General features: G+C 34.3%; 1 protein-coding gene across 1 annotated transcript in view; it reads right to left on the reverse strand.

The window, feature by feature from the left end:
- The window catches only part of LOC126890137 (uncharacterized), a 167,780-nt gene that overhangs the window by 113,766 nt on the left and 31,683 nt on the right, over positions 1 to 22,331 (reverse strand). The window contains exon 4 of the mRNA XM_050658987.1: positions 19,345 to 19,557. Within this exon, the coding sequence (XP_050514944.1) occupies positions 19,345 to 19,557 (213 nt within the window). The remainder of the gene's footprint in view (positions 1 to 19,344; positions 19,558 to 22,331) is intronic.

The following is a 22,331-nucleotide window of genomic DNA, read 5'->3' on the forward strand; positions in this document are numbered from 1 at the left end:
GCTGATTATCGGAGAATAGGCCATTTTTGGGAAAAGTTATTTACCAGCAATTTTATTGCTGGGATCGAATCTTATGATTGTATATATTAATAATATAGGTATGCAAAGTCCGCAGATAGTGTGCTATTTTTTTTATAAACAAAATGGCGCCCGAAAATCGTGTTCACCCCAAATAAAAATTCACCGCAATTAAATTCTGCATAGAGACGTGTTTTTTCCGATTTACTTAGATAAAAACTTTCCCCGGAAAAAGCGGGTTTTTCCAACAAAATCTTTAATTTTCAACTAAACTTTTAGATAAGTAATTGTTAATCAATAATTAAATAGCCTGGTAATGCTGAAAAAATTGAAAAAAATTGAATTGTTAATTAAAAATTTACGGTCGCTCTAATAACGACAATAATTATGATGCATAAGAATAACTATGATTTTTTCATAAAAAGACACTATACCTATCTAATGTATTTTACAGAATTGAAATTGGACTATTTAAGCGGCTTCAGGAATATTTTAAAATTATTAACAATTTTTTGGCTTATAAAGAAATAAAATATCTCGGGAAATATTAAACTAAATTAAATCATGAAGAGAAGTATCCATTCTCAAATGTGGTCTCGAGGTAAGAAAGTAGAAAATTCAAAGAGGTACCACAAAGATGTATATTATAAAAATGTCATACAAGGACGCGTTTCGGCTATTACCGAGCCATCATCAGCTTGAAATACAGGAACAAAGTCTAAAACTGTCCTACAATATAAAAAGGAAATTTTTAAGCATGTGGTGATCACGCCCACCTCGGCAAAGGAACTTACCAGACCAGGAAGGAGGAAGAATCTAATAGCTTACATTGTATTGGGTTCTTTAGGTTTCATTCTAAGTTATAAGTAGTGTATTAGACATTAAGGGTATAAAAATTCATTTTAAGATTTAAATGACTTCCTCTTTGAGAGAAACCATCTTGCGAACAGATCAGGTGCAAGGAACTTCCTTGAACCTGATCTGATCGCAAGATGGTTTCTCTCAAAGAGGAAGTCATTTAAATCTTAAAATGAATTTTTATACCTTTAATGTCTAATACACTACTTATAACTTAGAATGAAACCTAAATAACCCAATACAATGTAAGCTATTAGATTCTTCCTCCTTCCTGGTCTGGTTGTAACAACTAGCTGATGATTTTCTGTTGGAGTGAATGAAAAGGGAGTGGTAAACTCCAACAGAAGTAGTAAAAAGAAGAAGATCTACTTAATGTAGCCAAAGGACAAAAATGTGTGGCTTCTCCGTTGAAGAAGCTGGAGTAACTAAAATACAACTTTGTAGTAGTATTTGTATGGAAGGATGCCAAGACAAAGAATATCATAGATAGATATAACTTGAATGGCTAGCTAAATATGTATGAGAAGGGCCACTTGACACTCAAGGAAGGATTCGGCCAATTTGCACGGCTATTTTTGGCCAGACAATAGATTAAAGGAAGTGACAATGATGGCTCGAAAAGAAGATATGAAGATAATGTTCAGAAAATAGATAGAGTAAATATAATAATATACTGAAAATAGAATGAATTTTTGGGCGCCAGAAGAAGGATAACTAGGTTAACGCTCTTCCAGGTATTCTACGCTGCTATAGAGTATGTTAAATTTGTAGTACAAGTATGTGAAAAGTTATTAAAGATTATTAAATTATAAAATATACTACTAAAAATAAAGGAGTAATAAGAAAAAAAATCACAATAAATGTATATTTATTGAATGTAACTACTAGATCTTTTTAACAATCTCTGAGTTAGGACAAGTAACTAGTGTGTAACTCTAACATGACAGGAAAAAGTGATACTAGTGAAAGTCACTTACAAAATCATCATACAACTATGATCTAAGAATACTCTTTATAAGGTTAGAAAACTGACTACGGGTACCTCTAATACAGGAAGTACAACTTACAACTAGGTTAGTAGAACCCTCACCAAATAATAATTGTACGTTTATAATACGTACACCTTAATTAAATACTACCTGATACTATATATAACATATAAATACCTCACTGTGAGTGGGACAGGCACAAGCCTTATTGAATAAATAAACCTACGAGTGGATACACAGATCCTTTTCCTAACTCGTGGTTTATAATAGTAATAATAACAAGTGAAACCAAAAACTAATCTGAGGGATTAGAATCCAGAAGTTCATATGAATTTAATAAATTAAAGTTAAAGTTAAATAAAGTTAATAAGTTAAAGTTAAGTAAAGTTAATAAGTTCAAGTTAAATAAAGTTAATAATTACAATTTTGACTAATATGTGAAGTTAATTTTTAAAAATTTAATTAAACATATACTAAAATAATGGAATGAGTTTAAATAATTATACAAAAGTGGAACACAGCCTAAAAATAATCAAGATAAGAGTACCGACTACTATTATCAGGGAAAATATCTGAGCTCAGAAATTTATACCTTTATAGATTGCAGAGTGTGGGGGAACGCTATCAATTAAATATTATGTTGTAAAGAAAAAAAACCTATAAAAAATATAAAGCAGGAAAAATGTGTGTGCAATTGAACTATAAAAAAAAATGTACTAAATATCACAAAACCAGTCTGTCTTTAATAAGAGCACAGTAAATGTTCCCAAACAAACCACTCTTTCCTAATCTTGAAGTTGATGTAATGAGCACCCAAGGGTGCTAACTCTCGCTAGCAGCTGTCCTGCTGGAGGTACAGGAGAGGAAAACTGTTGGAAAGCAGCTGGAGGTACTCAAAAAAAGAAAATGTGGAAATAATCCAGGCTGGTCGCCTATTGATTGTTTCTCTCTGTGTGGTCTGGCCTTGGTGTTGTTGTAGGGTGGCTTTAAGATTTCATGGTAGGTGCGGGGTAGAACTCATTGGATATAGTATGCTCTAAAATTCTTCAAATCCACTGCTGCTGGATAACTTCACTATACTTTTATTGTAATATTTAATCAATTTGGAACTGAGAATTAGAGGTGAATAATTGAGTCTAATGACCCCGCACACTACGATTCAGACCGAACACTCGAGAAACAATGGCAATCCAAGGCTCACGTTCACAGCTGAATCCTTCGTACCCCTCTACTAAGCATTGGCTGTCAAAGTGGGGAAACCAATGTTGCCACGTTTTAAATGTGACGTCATCAAGCATTTAAAAATTCTGAGATGGGTTTAAGTTCTATTTGAATAAACATTGAAAGAAAATAATTCTGAAAATAATTAAATAATATTTTGGATAGTTAAATAATATCTTCCCATCAATAATCGATTCTATAAGGGGCGGAACGTCACATTCCCTTTCAACCACCAGAAAAAAAATTTTATTTAAAAAAAATTTTTTTTTTTTTTTTTTTTTCAAAATATTAAACTAGAGTAGTAGTGCTTAGTGTATCATTCCCCGTTGATTCGCAAGATTACAAATAATCACCACTAATAATCAAGGGAAAGTAGGATGGTCACTGCAGCAAATAACGGAAATTGCAAAATATGACCCGAAGTCCTAGTAAAAGTGCTAAAGATGAGACATAATTTATAATGACAAATAAGTGTCGAATTGGCAGTAAATCCAAAGTTGAACTATCCATGGACATCAGATTTATAAGGAGTATATCCAAGGACGAACAACCAGGCAAAGGTGAGAGCCAATTCATACCATAACGCAAGTACATATACTAAAGTCACCAATGAAATCAATAACTATAATAAGTGAAGAATCAAACACTCAATCCTAAATTGGACTAGCAATGGACACCAGATTCGTAATAGCATATCCAGAGAAGAACAACTAGGAATATTTATAGAATAATTTTCACCAATACCAACTAATATAAATAGTGAACATACCAAAGGAATGCAAACACATTAACCAAAATAAATGTGGAATCAGACACTCAATCCAAAGTCAGACTATCAATGGACAACAGATTCACAAAAGCATATCCAATGAAGAACGACCAGGAAGATTTATGGACCAATTCACATCCATACTAAATCATATAAATAAATTAGGTCTACGTACACCCACATCCGGTAATACGAACCTATACAACCAAATAAACAAAATAAGTGAAGAATCGGACACTTAATCCAAAATCGGACTAGCAATGGACACCAGATTTATAGGAGCATATCCAAAGAAGAACGATCAGGAAGATTTATGGACCAATTCTCACTAATACTAAATAACTAACTAAATTAGCTCTAGATCTACCCTCATCCGGTAATATGAGCCTATCGAAACTAAATAGTAAAAATAAAGGATGAACTTATAAGTTCTATGACTCCATGGTAAATACAAAATATGACGGGAACGAGCTCCCAATCTTTCATAAGACTGTATATTCATGTGAACATACATAGGATTATCCAGGAGATATTCCTGAATCTAAGCAACAATTAATGCCTAAGGAAAGAAGAGGGAATCTACTAAAAAGAAAATCAATAATTTGTCCCAGTGGGTTAATCACTAACATTACGACTCTACGTCTATGGAAAGTCAAGCATCTATATACTATGAACTAAGAGACATAAAATAAGCAAACTAGACTTCCCTATTATCGTGTGAAAATGTGCCTGGAATATTTGGAACAATTGCACAAGAATGGTTAGGAAGTGTTGTACACCATTTCCCAACCAGAAATATTATCATGGATAAACATCTGCCTACTCTGACAAGAAAGACATGGATTACGAAATCGGATAGCAGTGATCAGTTGCTGAACTTCGAACCCACGTATTCACCAACTTTGAGCATTAACAGACTAGTTCATAAGAAGAAATATGAAGGACTCAAGAATTCATTTATAAATCAAAATTCCAAATTCATTCCAGAATCATCCTGTGGAGGAAGTAAGAATCCGAATTAATATAAAGTATTTAAGGTACCTGTGACAAATATCAATAAAGTAACCCAATAACAAATTAACAACCACAACTTCTTTCCAATATGGCAAATCCAATGACATGATATAAAAACAATAAAAAAAAAATAATAGGTATGTAATCAAATATCCAAGATATAACACATAATCTAAGATATGGTAGTGTAACATAGCTCCATCTATATTAAGCAAGAATACTTGTATGAGCCCACACATCCAAATATCTTAATATATAATAATCAACAGCCCTTTTATTCTGAGAGGTTGAGTACAAAACTAAGAGTACAAGTGGAGGTTATTAACTTGGTAATACTACTGGCTGGATTAGTATTTGAGAATATTTGTCGATAATGACTCAAATGCAATCTATAATACAAAAAAATAATAATAAACTCATACAAGCGGTATTACACAAGAATTCGGTACCTAATAACTAATACGTGAGAAATCATCAAGCCATGCCGAAGGATAAAAATTGCTATGGTCAGGCATTATCTGGTGATTAACAATTTAAACTAAAATACTATACCATAATAAAACTAATTAAAGGCAAACACAGGAAGATATTAGCTTAAACAACCCTGTTAAGCTAATCTTCTTCCGATGAAGTTGAAGAATCCACATCGTCCATGGTGTTGTCAGGCAGTAAATCCTTTACATGAAATTGACCAATTCGCTTATTAGTCGAATTGTCCTTTAATTCATAAATCAAAGGAGATATTACCCTTGAGACAGTACATGGGACATATTTCTGGCAAAACTTTGCAGAAATGGCATCACCCTTATTGGATTTGACAAAATTGCGCTTTAAGACTCGATCACCAACAAAGAATCGCAGATCTCGTTTCCTCAAATTATAGTGCTGCTGGTTCCTTAGGTAAGAAGTTTTTAACTTCTTCCTAATGTCTGCGAAAATATGAGGTAACGTCTGGAGATCATCTAAGCGATGAAGTTTCTCAGATATTTGAGGAAGATTTTCGGAATTGTCTGAAATTACACCAAAATAATCACCTGATAAAGCCACATTCCTACCAAAATTCAAATATGCTGGAGAGCACTGGGTAACTTCATGGACAGAAGTCCTTATGGCTTGAGCTATGGAATGAATATATTGATCCCAAGCTCTGTGATCAGGGTAAGTATAGGACCTTAGAGCTGTGACAATACTGCGATTTACTCTCTCAGTATGATTTGCTTGTGGATGGTAGGCAGCATTATAAAAGGTCTTTTGAACCTTATATTTAGCTAGAAGATCTTTAAAGGCCTTCGATACAAACTGAGGACCGTTGTCACATGACACAATTTGAGGAACACCATACACCAAAAAGACTTGTTCCTCCAAATATTTTAAAATTGCTGGAGTTGTGGCCTGGCGAAGGGGACAAACTAAAGGAAATTTAGTGAAATAATCCACAACTACCAGGCAATAGGTATTACCCTTGTAACTCCGAGGATAAGGTCCAATGAGATCCATTGAGATCATCTGCCAAGGAAAATTTATGTTCCTGAAGGAACCCATAAGTCCAGCCTGTGGTAGGTTACTTGGTTTACAAGTAGCACAAACCATGCATTTAGAAATGTACCTTTTTATAGACTTCCGCATACCAGGCCAATAATATAATTCGGCAATACGGTGATAAGTCTTATAAAAACCAAAATGACCCGCCGTAACTTCATCATGAAACATATGCAGAATATTTTCCCTATTTGGCGTAGGTACAACTATTTTCCACTCCGACATATTGGATAAGGACTCTATCGGACTTAAGATGTGTTTGTACAGAATATTATTCTCTACCTTAAAATCAGGATATTTTTGTGGGTCTTGAGTGACCCTATCAATCATATTCTGATACCACATATCAGGACTTAAAGAGGACAGATCTAGGACATTAATATCATGGACACGTGAAAGAGCATCTGCGACCACTACCCCGTTTGCCTTTCTATGGACAATCTTATATGAATAGGCAGCCAGTTTGCATATCCATCGAGAAAGCCTCTGTGAAGGGTTTTTCATACTATGAAGCCATACTAAGGAACTATGATCAGTAATTATAGTGAAATTACGACCTTCCAGATAATAACGAAAAGCTTCTAACCCATGGATGATAGCTAAGAGTTCTTTCTCCGTAGTTGAATAGTTTTTCTGGGCCTTGTTCAACTTCTTACTAGTGTACGCTATGGGGTGTTCGGAGCCATCTTTCAACTGAAATAATACGCCTCCAGAAGCTGTATTAGAGCAATCTGTCATTAGATAAAAATGCTCATCAAAATTAGGTGACATCATAACCGGAGCGCTCGTTAAAGCATCTTTAACGCGCCTAAAAGCTTCGTCAGCCTCAGGAGTCCAAGTAATGGTCTGTCCCTTTTTCCTGTTCTTCAAAAGATCAGTAAGAGGTGACAACAAAGTAGAGTAGGACGGTACAAATCGCCGATAATAGCCACACATTCCCAATATCCTACGGACTTGGGTGGTGGTCTTTGGTATAGGAAAATTTTTGATAGCAACTATTTTCTCAGGATCAGTCCTCAGCCCCTGGTTATCCACGACATAACCCAAGAACTTAAGACTAGGGCGACAAAACTGACATTTATCCAGATTGACCGTTAGATTAGCTTCCTTAAGACGTAAAAATAACTTATCTAAAATTTCCATATGAAGGGAAAAATCAGGAGTGACAACCAAAATATCGTCTAAATAATAGAAAACATAGGGCTCTAACGGTGGACCAATGACTAAATCCATCAGACGACACATTGTCTGAGGAGCAGAAACAAGACCGAAAGGCATGGTGACAAACTGGAATAATCCTTTACCACTGACAGCAAAAGCAGTATACTTCTTGCTCTCTTCACTCAGTGGGATCTGTAGGAAGGCCTTAGACAAATCAATAGAAGAGATGTATTTGGCATTCTGAAGTTTGCTCAAAATCACATCTATTCTGGGGATAGGATAAGCATCCCTGTTCGTTGTGATACTGTTTAGTTTTCGACCGTCAAAGCAGATCCTGAAGGATCCATCCTTCTTCTTCGTTAACCAGAGTGGGGAACAATAGGACGACGTTGAATGTTCTATGATATTTAAAGCAAGCATCGAATCTACTTCCTTTTCTAAGTCTGCCTGCCAGGCTTGAGGTATGGGGTACTGATATAATCTGAAAGGAGTGGGATTTCCCACTTCGATAGTGTGAGAGATTAACGACGTACGACCTAGTTTGTCTTTTGAAGAAAGAGTAGTAAATTTAGAGATCATACTCTCTAATTGCCTTTGTTCAGAGCTTGATAAACTAGCAAAATCGTGAATAGCACTAAGGGTAGATAAATTAAATTCAGATATGGAAAAAGAAAAATCAGAACAACTTAAGGTACTATTGAAAGCATTGAAAAAGTCCATACCTAAAATTATAGAATTCTGCACGGAAGGAATAACATAAAATGTAATTTCCCTACATAAATCTGCCACTGTGATTTTAATTTGGAGTTTGCCCGTAATGGACTGAACTGTACCATCTGCAGTAGATACTTGCAAAGATGAAATGGGCATAATGGGAATACTAGAATTTTTCAATAAATTTAACGAATGTGCCCCTATCAATGAAATATTAGAGCCACTATCTAACAAAGCTAAACACGATTGTCCTAAAATTTGAATAGGAAGATATGGCCTATTATCATTTTGTTTCCTAACTAATAACGAATTAATATCTAGATCTAAAGTATTTGGTTGTCTACAACCGTTATATGGAACTAACCCAGACGTATCATCATCATTAACAAAACTAGAATCTAATATAGATAATGGAACCACATTACTATCACAATTATTATTGTTACGTTGAACACTACCAATCAAAGAAGCGTTTGTAAATGACCATCTGTGATCATTTGAATCAAGCGAATCTAACGTATTATCTATAGAAATAAATTTCTGGTTTAATTTTGTTTTGTGGTGTGTGCTGCTTTCTTGAACGACACCCCTTTCCCTTTTCGTGAAGATGGGTTTGGGTTGCTGGATGTGCTTGGTCCAGCAGTTTCGTTTGACGATGGGGTTTGATTCCCTGATTGGATGTTGGACGGAGAAACGTTCAGGGGACGGACCTCCGACGTGTCGTTTCCCGAACACTTAGAACAGTTTCTTTTAAGGGTGTTCTCTCGGCCACAACCATGGCAGAAAATACGATTTTGAGGAATCCCACAATTGTAAAATGGGTGACCAGGCTGATCACAATTCCAGCAGACAAGAGAACTAACAACCGAAACATTATGTTCATGACCCTTATTTAGCCAAGAACGTTGCCTAAAGGAAGTTGGCTGAGAAGAAGAGTTAGAAGAGGATCGAGATGTGGATGGAGGTTGAGAAGACCAGGATAACGTTTCCTCCAAACGTTTGCATTTTATAGTAAGGTCATCAATGTTCTGAATGTCCATAAGAGCTAATTGTTGATGATAAAAGGGCAATAGACATTTAAGGATGATTTTAATTTTAGCTAAATCTGACAAAGGAGTGTCTAAACGACTACACATACCTAATATAGTATTAATAAACATAGTAACAGATTCCCCAGGTTTCTGCTTATGATTCTTAATTTGATCTAATAAATCATCCTGGAATGAATACGGAAGAAAATCCGACTTCAACTTTTTAATCAGATCAGACCAACAAGAAAAATTACCCCTGTTATTCATAAACCATGTAAAAGCGGTCCCGGTGAACAACTCAGCAGAAGCAGCAAACAAATCCTCTTCCGAAACACCTCTAGATATTCGAAGACATTCAACCCTTTCTAAAAATGACATCACATCAGTGTGCTGTTTTTCACCTGAAAATGAAATACCCCATTTGTGTACTTGAACAGGTTTGGAGTACGTAAAGCTAGGTACATTGACTGAAGCATTAGGAGTAGAGGTAGCAATGGGGTTAACTCTAGAATCAAGTTCACCCTCTAGTGTTAATATTTTAAGAGAAACAGACCTCTTGAACGGTTCCTGTTCTTCAGAAGGACAGTGTAGCAAGTGTACACGGGCAGAAATATGGCCTAGACGAGATGTTAATCGCGCATACTCTGTATCCTTTACAGTTCCCCTAAACTTTTCGATTTTTTTAGACAAGCTGTCCAATGTTTCAGTGATTCCTTTTTGTTGTTCCTCAAAAGGAAGGGATACAGCTGAAATTTGGAGAAAACTTCTATTGCCAGCTTCTTGTTTCAAAGCACCTCTCAAAAGATTGCGTTTTTTATCGACAGTTGTCGACTCCTCTGGCATTATGTCCCGAATCTTTAATTCATAATCCAATTCATCCACCAGAAGATGTTCAGCTTTAAAAGCACACATGATGAGAGCAAAGTTATTGACAAATAGTCCAAAGAACAGAAATATGAAAAATATGAAAATATGAAAGTTTGCACGCAAAATATATATAATATAAACCGAGAAAATATCAGCAACACACCAACAAAATCAAAATAGCCAGCAAAAAAAAACATATATATATAATGCAGTATATAATCTAATAAATAAGATCAAATAAATATATAAGATCAAATAAATGGATAAATAATCCAATAAATATTGTATACTCAAGTAAACCTACTACCTAAATACTGGAAGTAAATTTTTTTATTTATATGTAACTTACCACCACTCTAGAAAAAATATATATCTATAATAATAATAATAATAATCAACACTTAGTTGTACCTCCAACTATACCACTATTGACTGAAGAAATAAAATTGTTATATGAATTATATTATTAATAGCAATATTAAATATAAGTTCCCAATAAAAATTCAAAATCTAACCCAGAATGTAAGCTGCACAAACATATACTATAATGAGGTCCCAAAATATAAACAAAAATCAAAACAGCGTTTAAGAATACCTGATATGTATCAGAAATTAAAAATAAAATAAATAAGTAACAATATGTGTATAGGATACCAAACGGAAATAACAAAGAGATTTCAGATAAAAGAGAAGAATTGACCTAAATGAATACTGTCTCAGACCAAAAATAAAGCCCCACGTTGGGCGCCAATGTAACAACTAGCTGATGATTTTCTGTTGGAGTGAATGAAAAGGGAGTGGTAAACTCCAACAGAAGTAGTAAAAAGAAGAAGATCTACTTAATGTAGCCAAAGGACAAAAATGTGTGGCTTCTCCGTTGAAGAAGCTGGAGTAACTAAAATACAACTTTGTAGTAGTATTTGTATGGAAGGATGCCAAGACAAAGAATATCATAGATAGATATAACTTGAATGGCTAGCTAAATATGTATGAGAAGGGCCACTTGACACTCAAGGAAGGATTCGGCCAATTTGCACGGCTATTTTTGGCCAGACAATAGATTAAAGGAAGTGACAATGATGGCTCGAAAAGAAGATATGAAGATAATGTTCAGAAAATAGATAGAGTAAATATAATAATATACTGAAAATAGAATGAATTTTTGGGCGCCAGAAGAAGGATAACTAGGTTAACGCTCTTCCAGGTATTCTACGCTGCTATAGAGTATGTTAAATTTGTAGTACAAGTATGTGAAAAGTTATTAAAGATTATTAAATTATAAAATATACTACTAAAAATAAAGGAGTAATAAGAAAAAAAATCACAATAAATGTATATTTATTGAATGTAACTACTAGATCTTTTTAACAATCTCTGAGTTAGGACAAGTAACTAGTGTGTAACTCTAACATGACAGGAAAAAGTGATACTAGTGAAAGTCACTTACAAAATCATCATACAACTATGATCTAAGAATACTCTTTATAAGGTTAGAAAACTGACTACGGGTACCTCTAATACAGGAAGTACAACTTACAACTAGGTTAGTAGAACCCTCACCAAATAATAATTGTACGTTTATAATACGTACACCTTAATTAAATACTACCTGATACTATATATAACATATAAATACCTCACTGTGAGTGGGACAGGCACAAGCCTTATTGAATAAATAAACCTACGAGTGGATACACAGATCCTTTTCCTAACTCGTGGTTTATAATAGTAATAATAACAAGTGAAACCAAAAACTAATCTGAGGGATTAGAATCCAGAAGTTCATATGAATTTAATAAATTAAAGTTAAAGTTAAATAAAGTTAATAAGTTAAAGTTAAGTAAAGTTAATAAGTTCAAGTTAAATAAAGTTAATAATTACAATTTTGACTAATATGTGAAGTTAATTTTTAAAAATTTAATTAAACATATACTAAAATAATGGAATGAGTTTAAATAATTATACAAAAGTGGAACACAGCCTAAAAATAATCAAGATAAGAGTACCGACTACTATTATCAGGGAAAATATCTGAGCTCAGAAATTTATACCTTTATAGATTGCAGAGTGTGGGGGAACGCTATCAATTAAATATTATGTTGTAAAGAAAAAAAACCTATAAAAAATATAAAGCAGGAAAAATGTGTGTGCAATTGAACTATAAAAAAAAATGTACTAAATATCACAAAACCAGTCTGTCTTTAATAAGAGCACAGTAAATGTTCCCAAACAAACCACTCTTTCCTAATCTTGAAGTTGATGTAATGAGCACCCAAGGGTGCTAACTCTCGCTAGCAGCTGTCCTGCTGGAGGTACAGGAGAGGAAAACTGTTGGAAAGCAGCTGGAGGTACTCAAAAAAAGAAAATGTGGAAATAATCCAGGCTGGTCGCCTATTGATTGTTTCTCTCTGTGTGGTCTGGCCTTGGTGTTGTTGTAGGGTGGCTTTAAGATTTCATGGTAGGTGCGGGGTAGAACTCATTGGATATAGTATGCTCTAAAATTCTTCAAATCCACTGCTGCTGGATAACTTCACTATACTTTTATTGTAATATTTAATCAATTTGGAACTGAGAATTAGAGGTGAATAATTGAGTCTAATGACCCCGCACACTACGATTCAGACCGAACACTCGAGAAACAATGGCAATCCAAGGCTCACGTTCACAGCTGAATCCTTCGTACCCCTCTACTAAGCATTGGCTGTCAAAGTGGGGAAACCAATGTTGCCACGTTTTAAATGTGACGTCATCAAGCATTTAAAAATTCTGAGATGGGTTTAAGTTCTATTTGAATAAACATTGAAAGAAAATAATTCTGAAAATAATTAAATAATATTTTGGATAGTTAAATAATATCTTCCCATCAATAATCGATTCTATAAGGGGCGGAACGTCACATGGTAAGTTCCTTTGCCGAGGTGGGCGTGATCACCACATGCTTAAAAATTTCCTTTTTATATTGTAGGACAGTTTTAGACTTTGCTCCTGTATTTCAAGCTGATGATGGTTCGGTAAGAGCCGAAACGCGTCCTTGTATGACATTTTTATAATATACATCTTTGTGGTACCTCTTTGAGTTTTCTACTTTCTTAAATTAAGTCATAATAGCGGTATTCGAAAAACAGTAACAGGATGCTTCTTTTAAAAGAAAAAACGTTTAATTATGATAAGTAGTTCCTGAGATATAACCGGTCAAAGTTGACCGGAATTTACGGCAAAGATATAAACAATAGGATCATAATTTTCAAACCATCACCTTTTTATTTTTGTCCTCTTTCTTCACACCAATATTCATATTCTTAAAATACTCATAACATATATTATTATAATAAAAACTATCGATAATACGTGTGAAAATTGCCAAAAATAGCAAAATTACTATCAAAAATTAGGTTGGAGAAAATGTAACCCTCAAAGTTCAAAATCGGTATACATTAAAAAAATGCATTTTCTCGGCTTCTCATTAGGCAATTTCCTTCATTCTTTTTTTGGTTCCCAGTAATTCGAGTAGAGCCATCGAACTAATGCATTATTAAATGTCAAACTTGCTTTTTTTTTTGTTATAATTAATTAATTTATTTATTATAACACAAAATTTTAATTTGTTTAAAAAAAATTGTTTAAATAATTATACAGCTTTCAAATGAGAATATTTATGTTTTTAACTTTAAAAGGTACACTTGTAGTAAGTTTATCTAAAAAAAAGCCTACAACTAGAAAAAATATGTAGTTTTCTGTTCTTATAAATAAATTAATCTATTATAACAAAACAAAAGCAAGTTTGACATTTAGTAATGCGTTAGTTCGATGGCGCTACTCGAGTTATCAGGGAACAAAAAATGAATGAAGGAAATTGCTCCATGGGAGGCCGAGAAAATGCATTTTTTAACGTATACCGATTTTGAACTTTGAGGGTTACATTTGGTCCAACCTAATTTTTGTTTGGAATTTTGCTATTTTTGGCAATTTTCACACGTATTATCGATAGTTTTTATTATAATAATATATGTTATGAGTATTTTAAACATATGAAAATTGGTGTGGAGAAATAGAACAAAAATAAAAAAGTGATGGTTTGAAAATTATGATCCTACTGTTTATATCTTTGCCGTAAATTCCGGTCAATTTTGACTGGTTGTATCTCAGGAACCACTCGTCATAATTAAACTTTTTTTTTTCAAAAGAAGCGTCCTACCGCTTTCTTTCGAATACCGTTTTCGCAATTTAATTTAGTTTAATATTTCCCTAGATATTCTATTTGTTTATAAGCCAAAAAATTGTTTAAAATTTTAAAATATTCCTGAGGCCGCTTAAATAGTCTAATTTCAATTCTGTAAAGTACATTAGATAGGTATAGTGTCTTTTTATGAAAAAATCATAGTTATTCTTATGCATCATAATTATTGTCGTTATTATAGCAACCGTAAATTTTTAATTAACAATTCAATTGTTGCTAAACTGTTTATTCAGTTTCCATGGCCTTCTGGAATTATAGTCTATACGAAAAGGGCTTTTACAGTACTAAGTTATTTAAATATTGATTAACAATTACTTATCTAAAATTTTAGTTGAAAATTAAAGATATTTTTGGAAAAACCCGCTTTTTCCGGGGAAAGTTTTCGTCGAACTGAATCGGGAAAAACACGTCTCTGTGTAGAATTTAATTACGGTCAATTTTTATTTGAGTGTTTTTGGTGTAAAGTTAAAATCTTTGGAGTTATAGGGCAAATATTAAAAAAAACACGATTTTCGTACGCCATTTTGTTTATAAAAAAGTAGCACACTATCTGCGGACTTTGCATACCTATATTATTAATACATACAGTAATAAGATTCGATTTCAGCAATAAAATTGCTGGTAAATAACTTTTCCTTGTATTTTGCTAATTAGCCCAGAGTAGAAATAGTCGTCAGCGACTTCTCATGTCCTACTTTTTGTTAAAGTATCATCCAATCCAAATAATCTAGACAGCGGATTAATCAACCCTATCAAAGTAATATCAGTAAACAAACCCAGAGGAGTAAAACCAGTTTTAACTACATTAACCCGTACGCGTCCACTACTGGACATAGGTCTCCCTCAGCTCTTTTCATCTATCACTGTTTTGTGCTGCTTGCATCCAGTTACCGATAACATGCGTCAGATCTTCGGTCCATCTGTGGCATGGACCGAAGATTCCATTTTCGTGGCCTCCACTCTACAATACGTTTTGTCCATCGGTTGCCTGACAATCGGGCAAAGCGTCTTGCCCAATTCCACTTTAGTGACGCGATTTTTTCGACAGCGTTTGTTGTTTCTATTTTACGACGTACTTCTTCGTTTGAGATTCGGTCTCCAGGGAGACACGTAACCTCAACATTTGGCGCACCATAGCCCTCTGAGTTACGCGAATCTTGTTCACTACCATTTTTGTGAGTGTTAATGTTTCCGCTCCATATGTGAGTACAGGTAACATACACTGGTCAAAGATTTTCCTTTTGAGGCTTATGGTTAAATCCGATTTAAATACATAGATCAGTTTACCAAACGCTGCTCAGGCTAATCCTATGAGACGTGGGAGCCCGCAAGTCTGGTTATCTCTTCCCAACCGAATTGCATGTCTCAAGTGCTTATAAGATGCAGTCTGTTCAATATCTATTCCATCAAGAATAATATTAAGATTTAGCACTAGATTAGTGATTATTTGCTTTTTGTTGATGTTAATCTTTAGTCCGACCTCTAAGGAAGCGTGATATAATTTGTTCAACATATTATTGTATCATCCATAGGATCGGCTACAAGGACGTTGTAATCTGCGAATGTCAAATGACTGGACTTCTCTCCATTTATGTTGATACCATATTTGTTCAGTTCTGCCTTCTTAAAAGTGTGTTGTAAGATGGTTGTGAATGGCGCTGGTGAGGTAGTGTCTTCTTACTGTACTCCTCGCTGTATGCAGAATTTATTTGTTTGTTGTTCAGATAGTCTTACGCTAGCCCTTGAGTTTGGTAGACATATGTGATCATGCTAGTGTAGCGATGGTTTATTCGACATTCTGTCAATGCTTTTAACGTTTTCCGCTGGCTTATGGTATCGAATGCTTCCTCGTAGTCCACGAATATCAGTGAAAATGGTTTGTTGTATTCTGATTCTTCTTACTGTTGTAAACCAGCTTCATAATTTCTTAAAGAACTGATAGATAAGATGGATTTACGAAGTACACATATGTCCAAAAGTTTGGAATATTGGAATATTTCGTCTTTTTATTGATTTTTACATATAAACTTTTCTGAGTAGACAAACATAACTTTGTTTCAATTCTTAACAATACTAAATAAATCTCAAAACTAGATAAACGATATGCGAAAAAAATTATTTATTCTCTTGGAGTGAAAAACTTAGCAAGTACAACTTACATTTAAAAATAAATTAGTAAAGAAAAAAACAATTGTTAATAAAACTAATAATTATTATTTCCTCCATTGGCTTCTATGCATGCCTGTAGGCGATTTGGTATGCTGCCGATTAACTGGTCGAGCTGGGCTTGCGGAATTCTCTCCCATTCTTCACGAGCAGCATCTTTTAGTTCGCGAATTGTAATAGGGGGATTGTTTCGCTTTTTAATGCGTGTCTTGAGAATGTCCCAAGCATGTTCAATAACGTTCATATCGGGGGAATTCGAGGGCCACTGTAATGTAGATATTCCTTCTTTCTTCCAGAAAATTTTGTACTGCTGCTTTTCGATGAGGAGGTGCGTTGTCATGCATAAATACAAATTCATCACCTACTGCGTACGACAGAATTTAAAACTTCCTCGATGTACACAGCACCAGCGACACTTAGTGGCGTCCGTGTACCACTCATAATACCACCCCAAACCATAATACTGCCACCTTCAAACGGGACACGCGGTTGGGCTGTTTCTAGTCGGGCTTGTCGTTCTGGGGCCCTCCAAACCAGTGTTCTGCGCGAATCAGATACCAAGCCAATTTTTGACTCATCAGAGAACATCACGTTATTCCAGTTAGGACCATGTTGCACCATTTCTCTGGCCCATTGCAACATTACTATTTTGTGTTGGTAGGTTAGTTTAGGAACATGTAAGGGCCTTCTACGATACAAATATACCGCATTTAGTCGGCGTGTTATTGTTTGCCGTGAAATATTTAGTCCTTGCAGCCTAGAAATTTCTCTGGATATACCACTTGTGGATTCCAGCCGATTTCTTCGAGCTATCAATGTTATCTGCCGATCTTGTGCTGCTGTTGTACATCGATTTCTACCACTTCTGGGACGATCTTTGACGTCATTTGTCTCTTGGATTTTTTTTTTAATTTTAGATACAGCACTCTGAGTAACATCAACAATATTCGCGATATCACTTTGACTAAAGCCCTGTTGCAACAAAGCAATTACTTTAACCCTTAACTGGTCCGGCGTCGTCTGACAGACGATTCAATATTTTTAATTATTTTTTATTGCAAATTGGCACCGCCCACAGGCAAGTCGTTATATCTAATCCTTAAACTATTGGAGATTGACAAGTGGGTGTATTTGAGACAAGTTTCTTTCAGTTCCTAAAAAGTTGTCCCAACAATTAGGTCGAGGGTAGTTTCTCAGACGACGCCGGACCGTTTGTGTTACTTTTTTCTTGTTCAAAAAGAACAAGAGGACAATCAGACGGATGTTCTTATTTTAGAAAAACGCAAAAATTGCAGTTTATGTCCGAGTAGAAAGCGCAGGATGACAAAATACCTGTGCTTGCGTTGCAAAAAGCCTTTTTTTGGGATTAACAAAACCACTGTAAAAATTGCATATAAAATTGGTAAAGTTTGACTGATGCTGGAAACAAACATTTTTTATCGATTTTTGTTTTACCTAGGTTTTTTGTTTATTTTGCAGTTTGAACTTTTATCCTAGCAATAATTTTTTTTTGCATGTTGTTTTTTATATTTTTTTTATTTACTTTACGAAATCATGTACTTTTTCAGAAATATTTGTACGGATTTCAGTTTTATTTTAATATTTTTTTCTTAACCCAAATAACGCCCAAATCTAATACGTTCACTTTTATATAAATATATCAGTGTATGTTTGTAGTATATATTCTTATAAAAAAATTAATTTTGAGCGTTGTTTTGCTTTCTTGAAAACAGTCGTTTCGCAGACGACGCCGGACCAGTTACGCTACTGATACAGTACCGGACCATTTAAGGGTTAAATCTGTCAAAGTGAGATATCACGTTTCTAGACATTTTTAAACGGCTCAATTCAAATTTAAACACAGACTGAAATAATGTGTAAATACGCTAATCAGTTGAATGTGACCAAAATGGGCAAAATGATACAAAAACGATTCAAAGTTTTTATCATTTTCATGCAAAAACGCTCTAAAATGACTATCAACAACAGTTTTGAAACCACCATAGGCGTAGATATATTATTTGTACGTATTCCAAACTTTGGACATGTGTGTATTGCTCCAACTTCATATTCTAATACCCCACCATGAACAATAATATTCTCCTATGAAACTCCTAGTTCTGTCCTAAAGTCATCCTTCCTGGAACTCATAAACACCAAACAGTATGACTCAATCACAGACGCTTCTAAATTAAAAAAGCTAGGTTGGTTCTTCTGTTATTTCCATCAACGAAGTTATACCTACGTATTGTCTTCCATATTATGGTAGCATATACTTAACGTAAGTATATGTTTTCATGAAAGTACTCAGTTGTACAACCAATAAAAACAAAATCCACGCAATCTCCACTGACTCAATATCCACCATCCAATTCATTAAAAATATTTACTCCCAAAATCCATTAATTTAAAATATCTACTAATTAAAAAAAAAACTTATTGTTGAACATTATTTGGACTTCATCGCACGTACATGTTACAGGAAATGTAATGAAATTTCAATATAAAGTATTCAACTTGGGATGACTGATTTTGCGACATATAGTCAATCAAATGTGCTTGATGGCCTGGAAAAACTTTTGGAATAGAAATAGCTCAAAACTTTTATATTTATGAATATTTAACCCAGAATCAGCCCACCTTAAAAATAAGAGCACATTGTACAAGGGACAAAGTTGCCATAAGTTGCAAAAATCAAATTATTGGGGATGGTTTTTTAAAGCTGTAAGGTATTTATAGTAAGAAAAACAAAATATTTACCTTTAATGCACAGATCTAAATACTTCATTGACATAACGCCTTCGTACGTTATTCCCTTATTCTCTCTTATATTGGCCTGAATTTCGCTTCTCACTTTATTTTGTATTGTTTTATTCAGGCACAGTTCGTAAAGTGTGAACGAAGTGGTCGAACTTGTAGTCTCAAAACCGGCAAAGAAGAATTGCATACTTGATCCCTGAATTGACCCGATATCTGTAACAATACGATAATTTTGTTTTTATTTTATATTTACAAACAAGTAAAAAATTCTGTTTCCTACTGTCTTCAACATAAGCATGTAGATTGAAGCCAAGATGAAGACTCCATGTTGGTTTAAATACACCTTATTCCTTTAACATCGACTTTGTCGCTCTCGATGTAGCCGAGATAGCTAATACTTTATACTGGTAAGGTGATTCGACCTACCTCAGTAGCTAGTTTCAACTGCTTTGGACCTGGAGCTTTAACCTGATGATGAACTGATTAGTCCGAAAACGTTTGTTTGTAATGTACTAGTGATGTACCCACTTTGAGTTCAACTTGGATCTATTTAAAATAAATTATATTATAAAATATAAATTATAAATATTATATTATAAAAAATTTTAAAGAAATATATTATACTATCTACAAGGAAAGATTTTTACTTCTTTAGTAATTTTTATTATGGTATACATCCAATTTGAGGGATTCATTCCTTTTTATATAAAACATTTTTATTGCATAGAATTTATTTTTAGAATACTTAAATTCCCATGGAATTCCATCGGCTGACCAAGTCAAACCTTATACACCAGGAGGTTCTCACAACAATGGAGAAGAACTGAAAGGTCTTCTTCTTTACGTGCCATCTCCGTGACGAAGGTTGGCAATCATCATTGATTCCAACTTTTGACACTACAGCCCGAAAGAGTTTAGTTGAGCTGCATCCAAACCATTCTTTGGGATTTCTCAGCCAGGACATGTTTCTTCTGACCTATGCTGCGCCTTTCTTGAATCTTTCCGTGCATTATTATTGTTAGGAGTTCATATCTGTCACCACGTGGTATATGATCCAAGAATTGCAGTTTTCTTATTTTGATGGAATCCAGTATCTCCCTACTGTTCTCTATTCTTCTTAGTATTTCGTCGATGGTTATTCTACCTGTCCAGGAGATTCTCAGCATTTTTCGATATGTCCACATTTCAAATGCTTCCAATCTATTAAGACACTGTTTATTAAGGGTCCATGTCTCCACACCATGCAAAAGAGCAGAAAATACATAACACTTTAGTACTCGTTTTCTAAGATTTAGTCTGATGTCTTTACTACATAACATGTGTTTCATATTAGTGAATGCACTTCTAGCCTTTTCTATTCTAATGCTGATTTCTTTGGTAGAATCGTTTGTTTCATTAATCTTTGTCCCTAAATGGTTATAATTCTGAACTCGTTCTATCGTTTTATTATTTACGTGTATCTTTCTAATAATTTTCTTTGATATAACCATGAATTTTGTTTTCTTTATATTTAGTGACAGACCAAATTCTTCACTCGTTGCAAAAACCTTATCTAAAATTCTTTTTAGGGTAGAGAGGTACTGACCATTAACAAATCTCGAAAGTTATAATACTTCGAACACACAGAATAAACAAAATCCGAATGTTTATTTTACTTAACTGTCTTCGGAAAATGACAGAGTTGTTTTTCAATTGCGTCCACAAAAATCCGATCAAGCTATTCAACGTAAACTGTCTTATTAAATAGGGGAATTTTCACCGGCAAAAAAATCATCCACGCGTGGGAATTTCATTTATACCAGTTTAGAGTAGAATAATTCGGACATCTGTCATTTTTTGCATGGTATAAGTGTTTGTTATACCAGTATATACCAGTATATACCAGTATATACCAGTATATATTATACCAGTTTAGTGCATAAAGTGAATTAAATCTTATGTCTTTGAGTAGAAGTATAATTTTTTAACGAAAGTTCTAACGAAAATCTCTTCATAATATCCAATATCAAACCGATACCGGACCTTATATCGTACGAGTCGATCAATATGCATAATTTGGAACAATGCTCAACTCCACAGGAGATTACTTACAGGGAATCAAAATCAGAATAGAAAAGGCTAGATCAAATTTTAACAAGATGAGAAATGTGGTCTGAACAAGAGATTTGAAGTTGGAGCTAAGAGTTAGGTTGGCTAGGTGCTACGTTTTTCGACTTTGTTTTATGGAATGGACGTTGAATGCGGCATCAGTGAAAAAACTAGAATCATTCAAACTGTGGGTGTACAGAAGAATTCTGAAAATATCGTGGACAGAACACGTCATAAACAAAGAGGTTCTGAGAAAGATGAATCATCATCATCATCGGTGACCGCTGACAGCCCATGGAGGGCCATGGTCGCCCGTTGGGGTTCTTAGGCTCTAAAGTTTTACATGGTGTGGAGGCCAGCCACACGCAGATGAAGAAGGATAAATGAATGGAAATATCATCAAACACCTTAAATACGATCAAAACGAAAAAGTTGTAATGTCTCGGACATATTACACATGGAGAAAGATACAACTTGCTCCAATTAATTATGCAGGGAAAGATTCAAGGAAAAATAAGCATAGAGGGACGCAGACTATCGTGGCTGCGCAACCTGAGAATAAACTTTTCAGAGCAGCCTTCTCTCAAATCCGAATAACTATGAAGTTTGCCGACCTCCGTCGCGGAGATGGCACTTTAAGAAAAAGAAGAATGTTTTTGGCGTTCTTTAGTATCGAGAGACATACATACTATGGTTTCTTTTTAAAAATTATTAAAAAAAAATTGTATAACGTACATATTATTATAAACTTTTTGAAGTGAAAACTTCTTTAGCGATGTTATGCATTTTTGGATGGGGAAAAAGCATTGAATTCGCGACCGAAATCGCTTCGCCCATATAGGTAAGTATAATAGTACGTATATTATAATGTGTATGTATATTTAACCCTTTAACGGTCA

This window comes from Diabrotica virgifera, chromosome 8 (genome assembly GCF_917563875.1).
Source record: "Diabrotica virgifera virgifera chromosome 8, PGI_DIABVI_V3a".
Lineage (NCBI taxonomy): Eukaryota > Metazoa > Arthropoda > Insecta > Coleoptera > Chrysomelidae > Diabrotica > Diabrotica virgifera.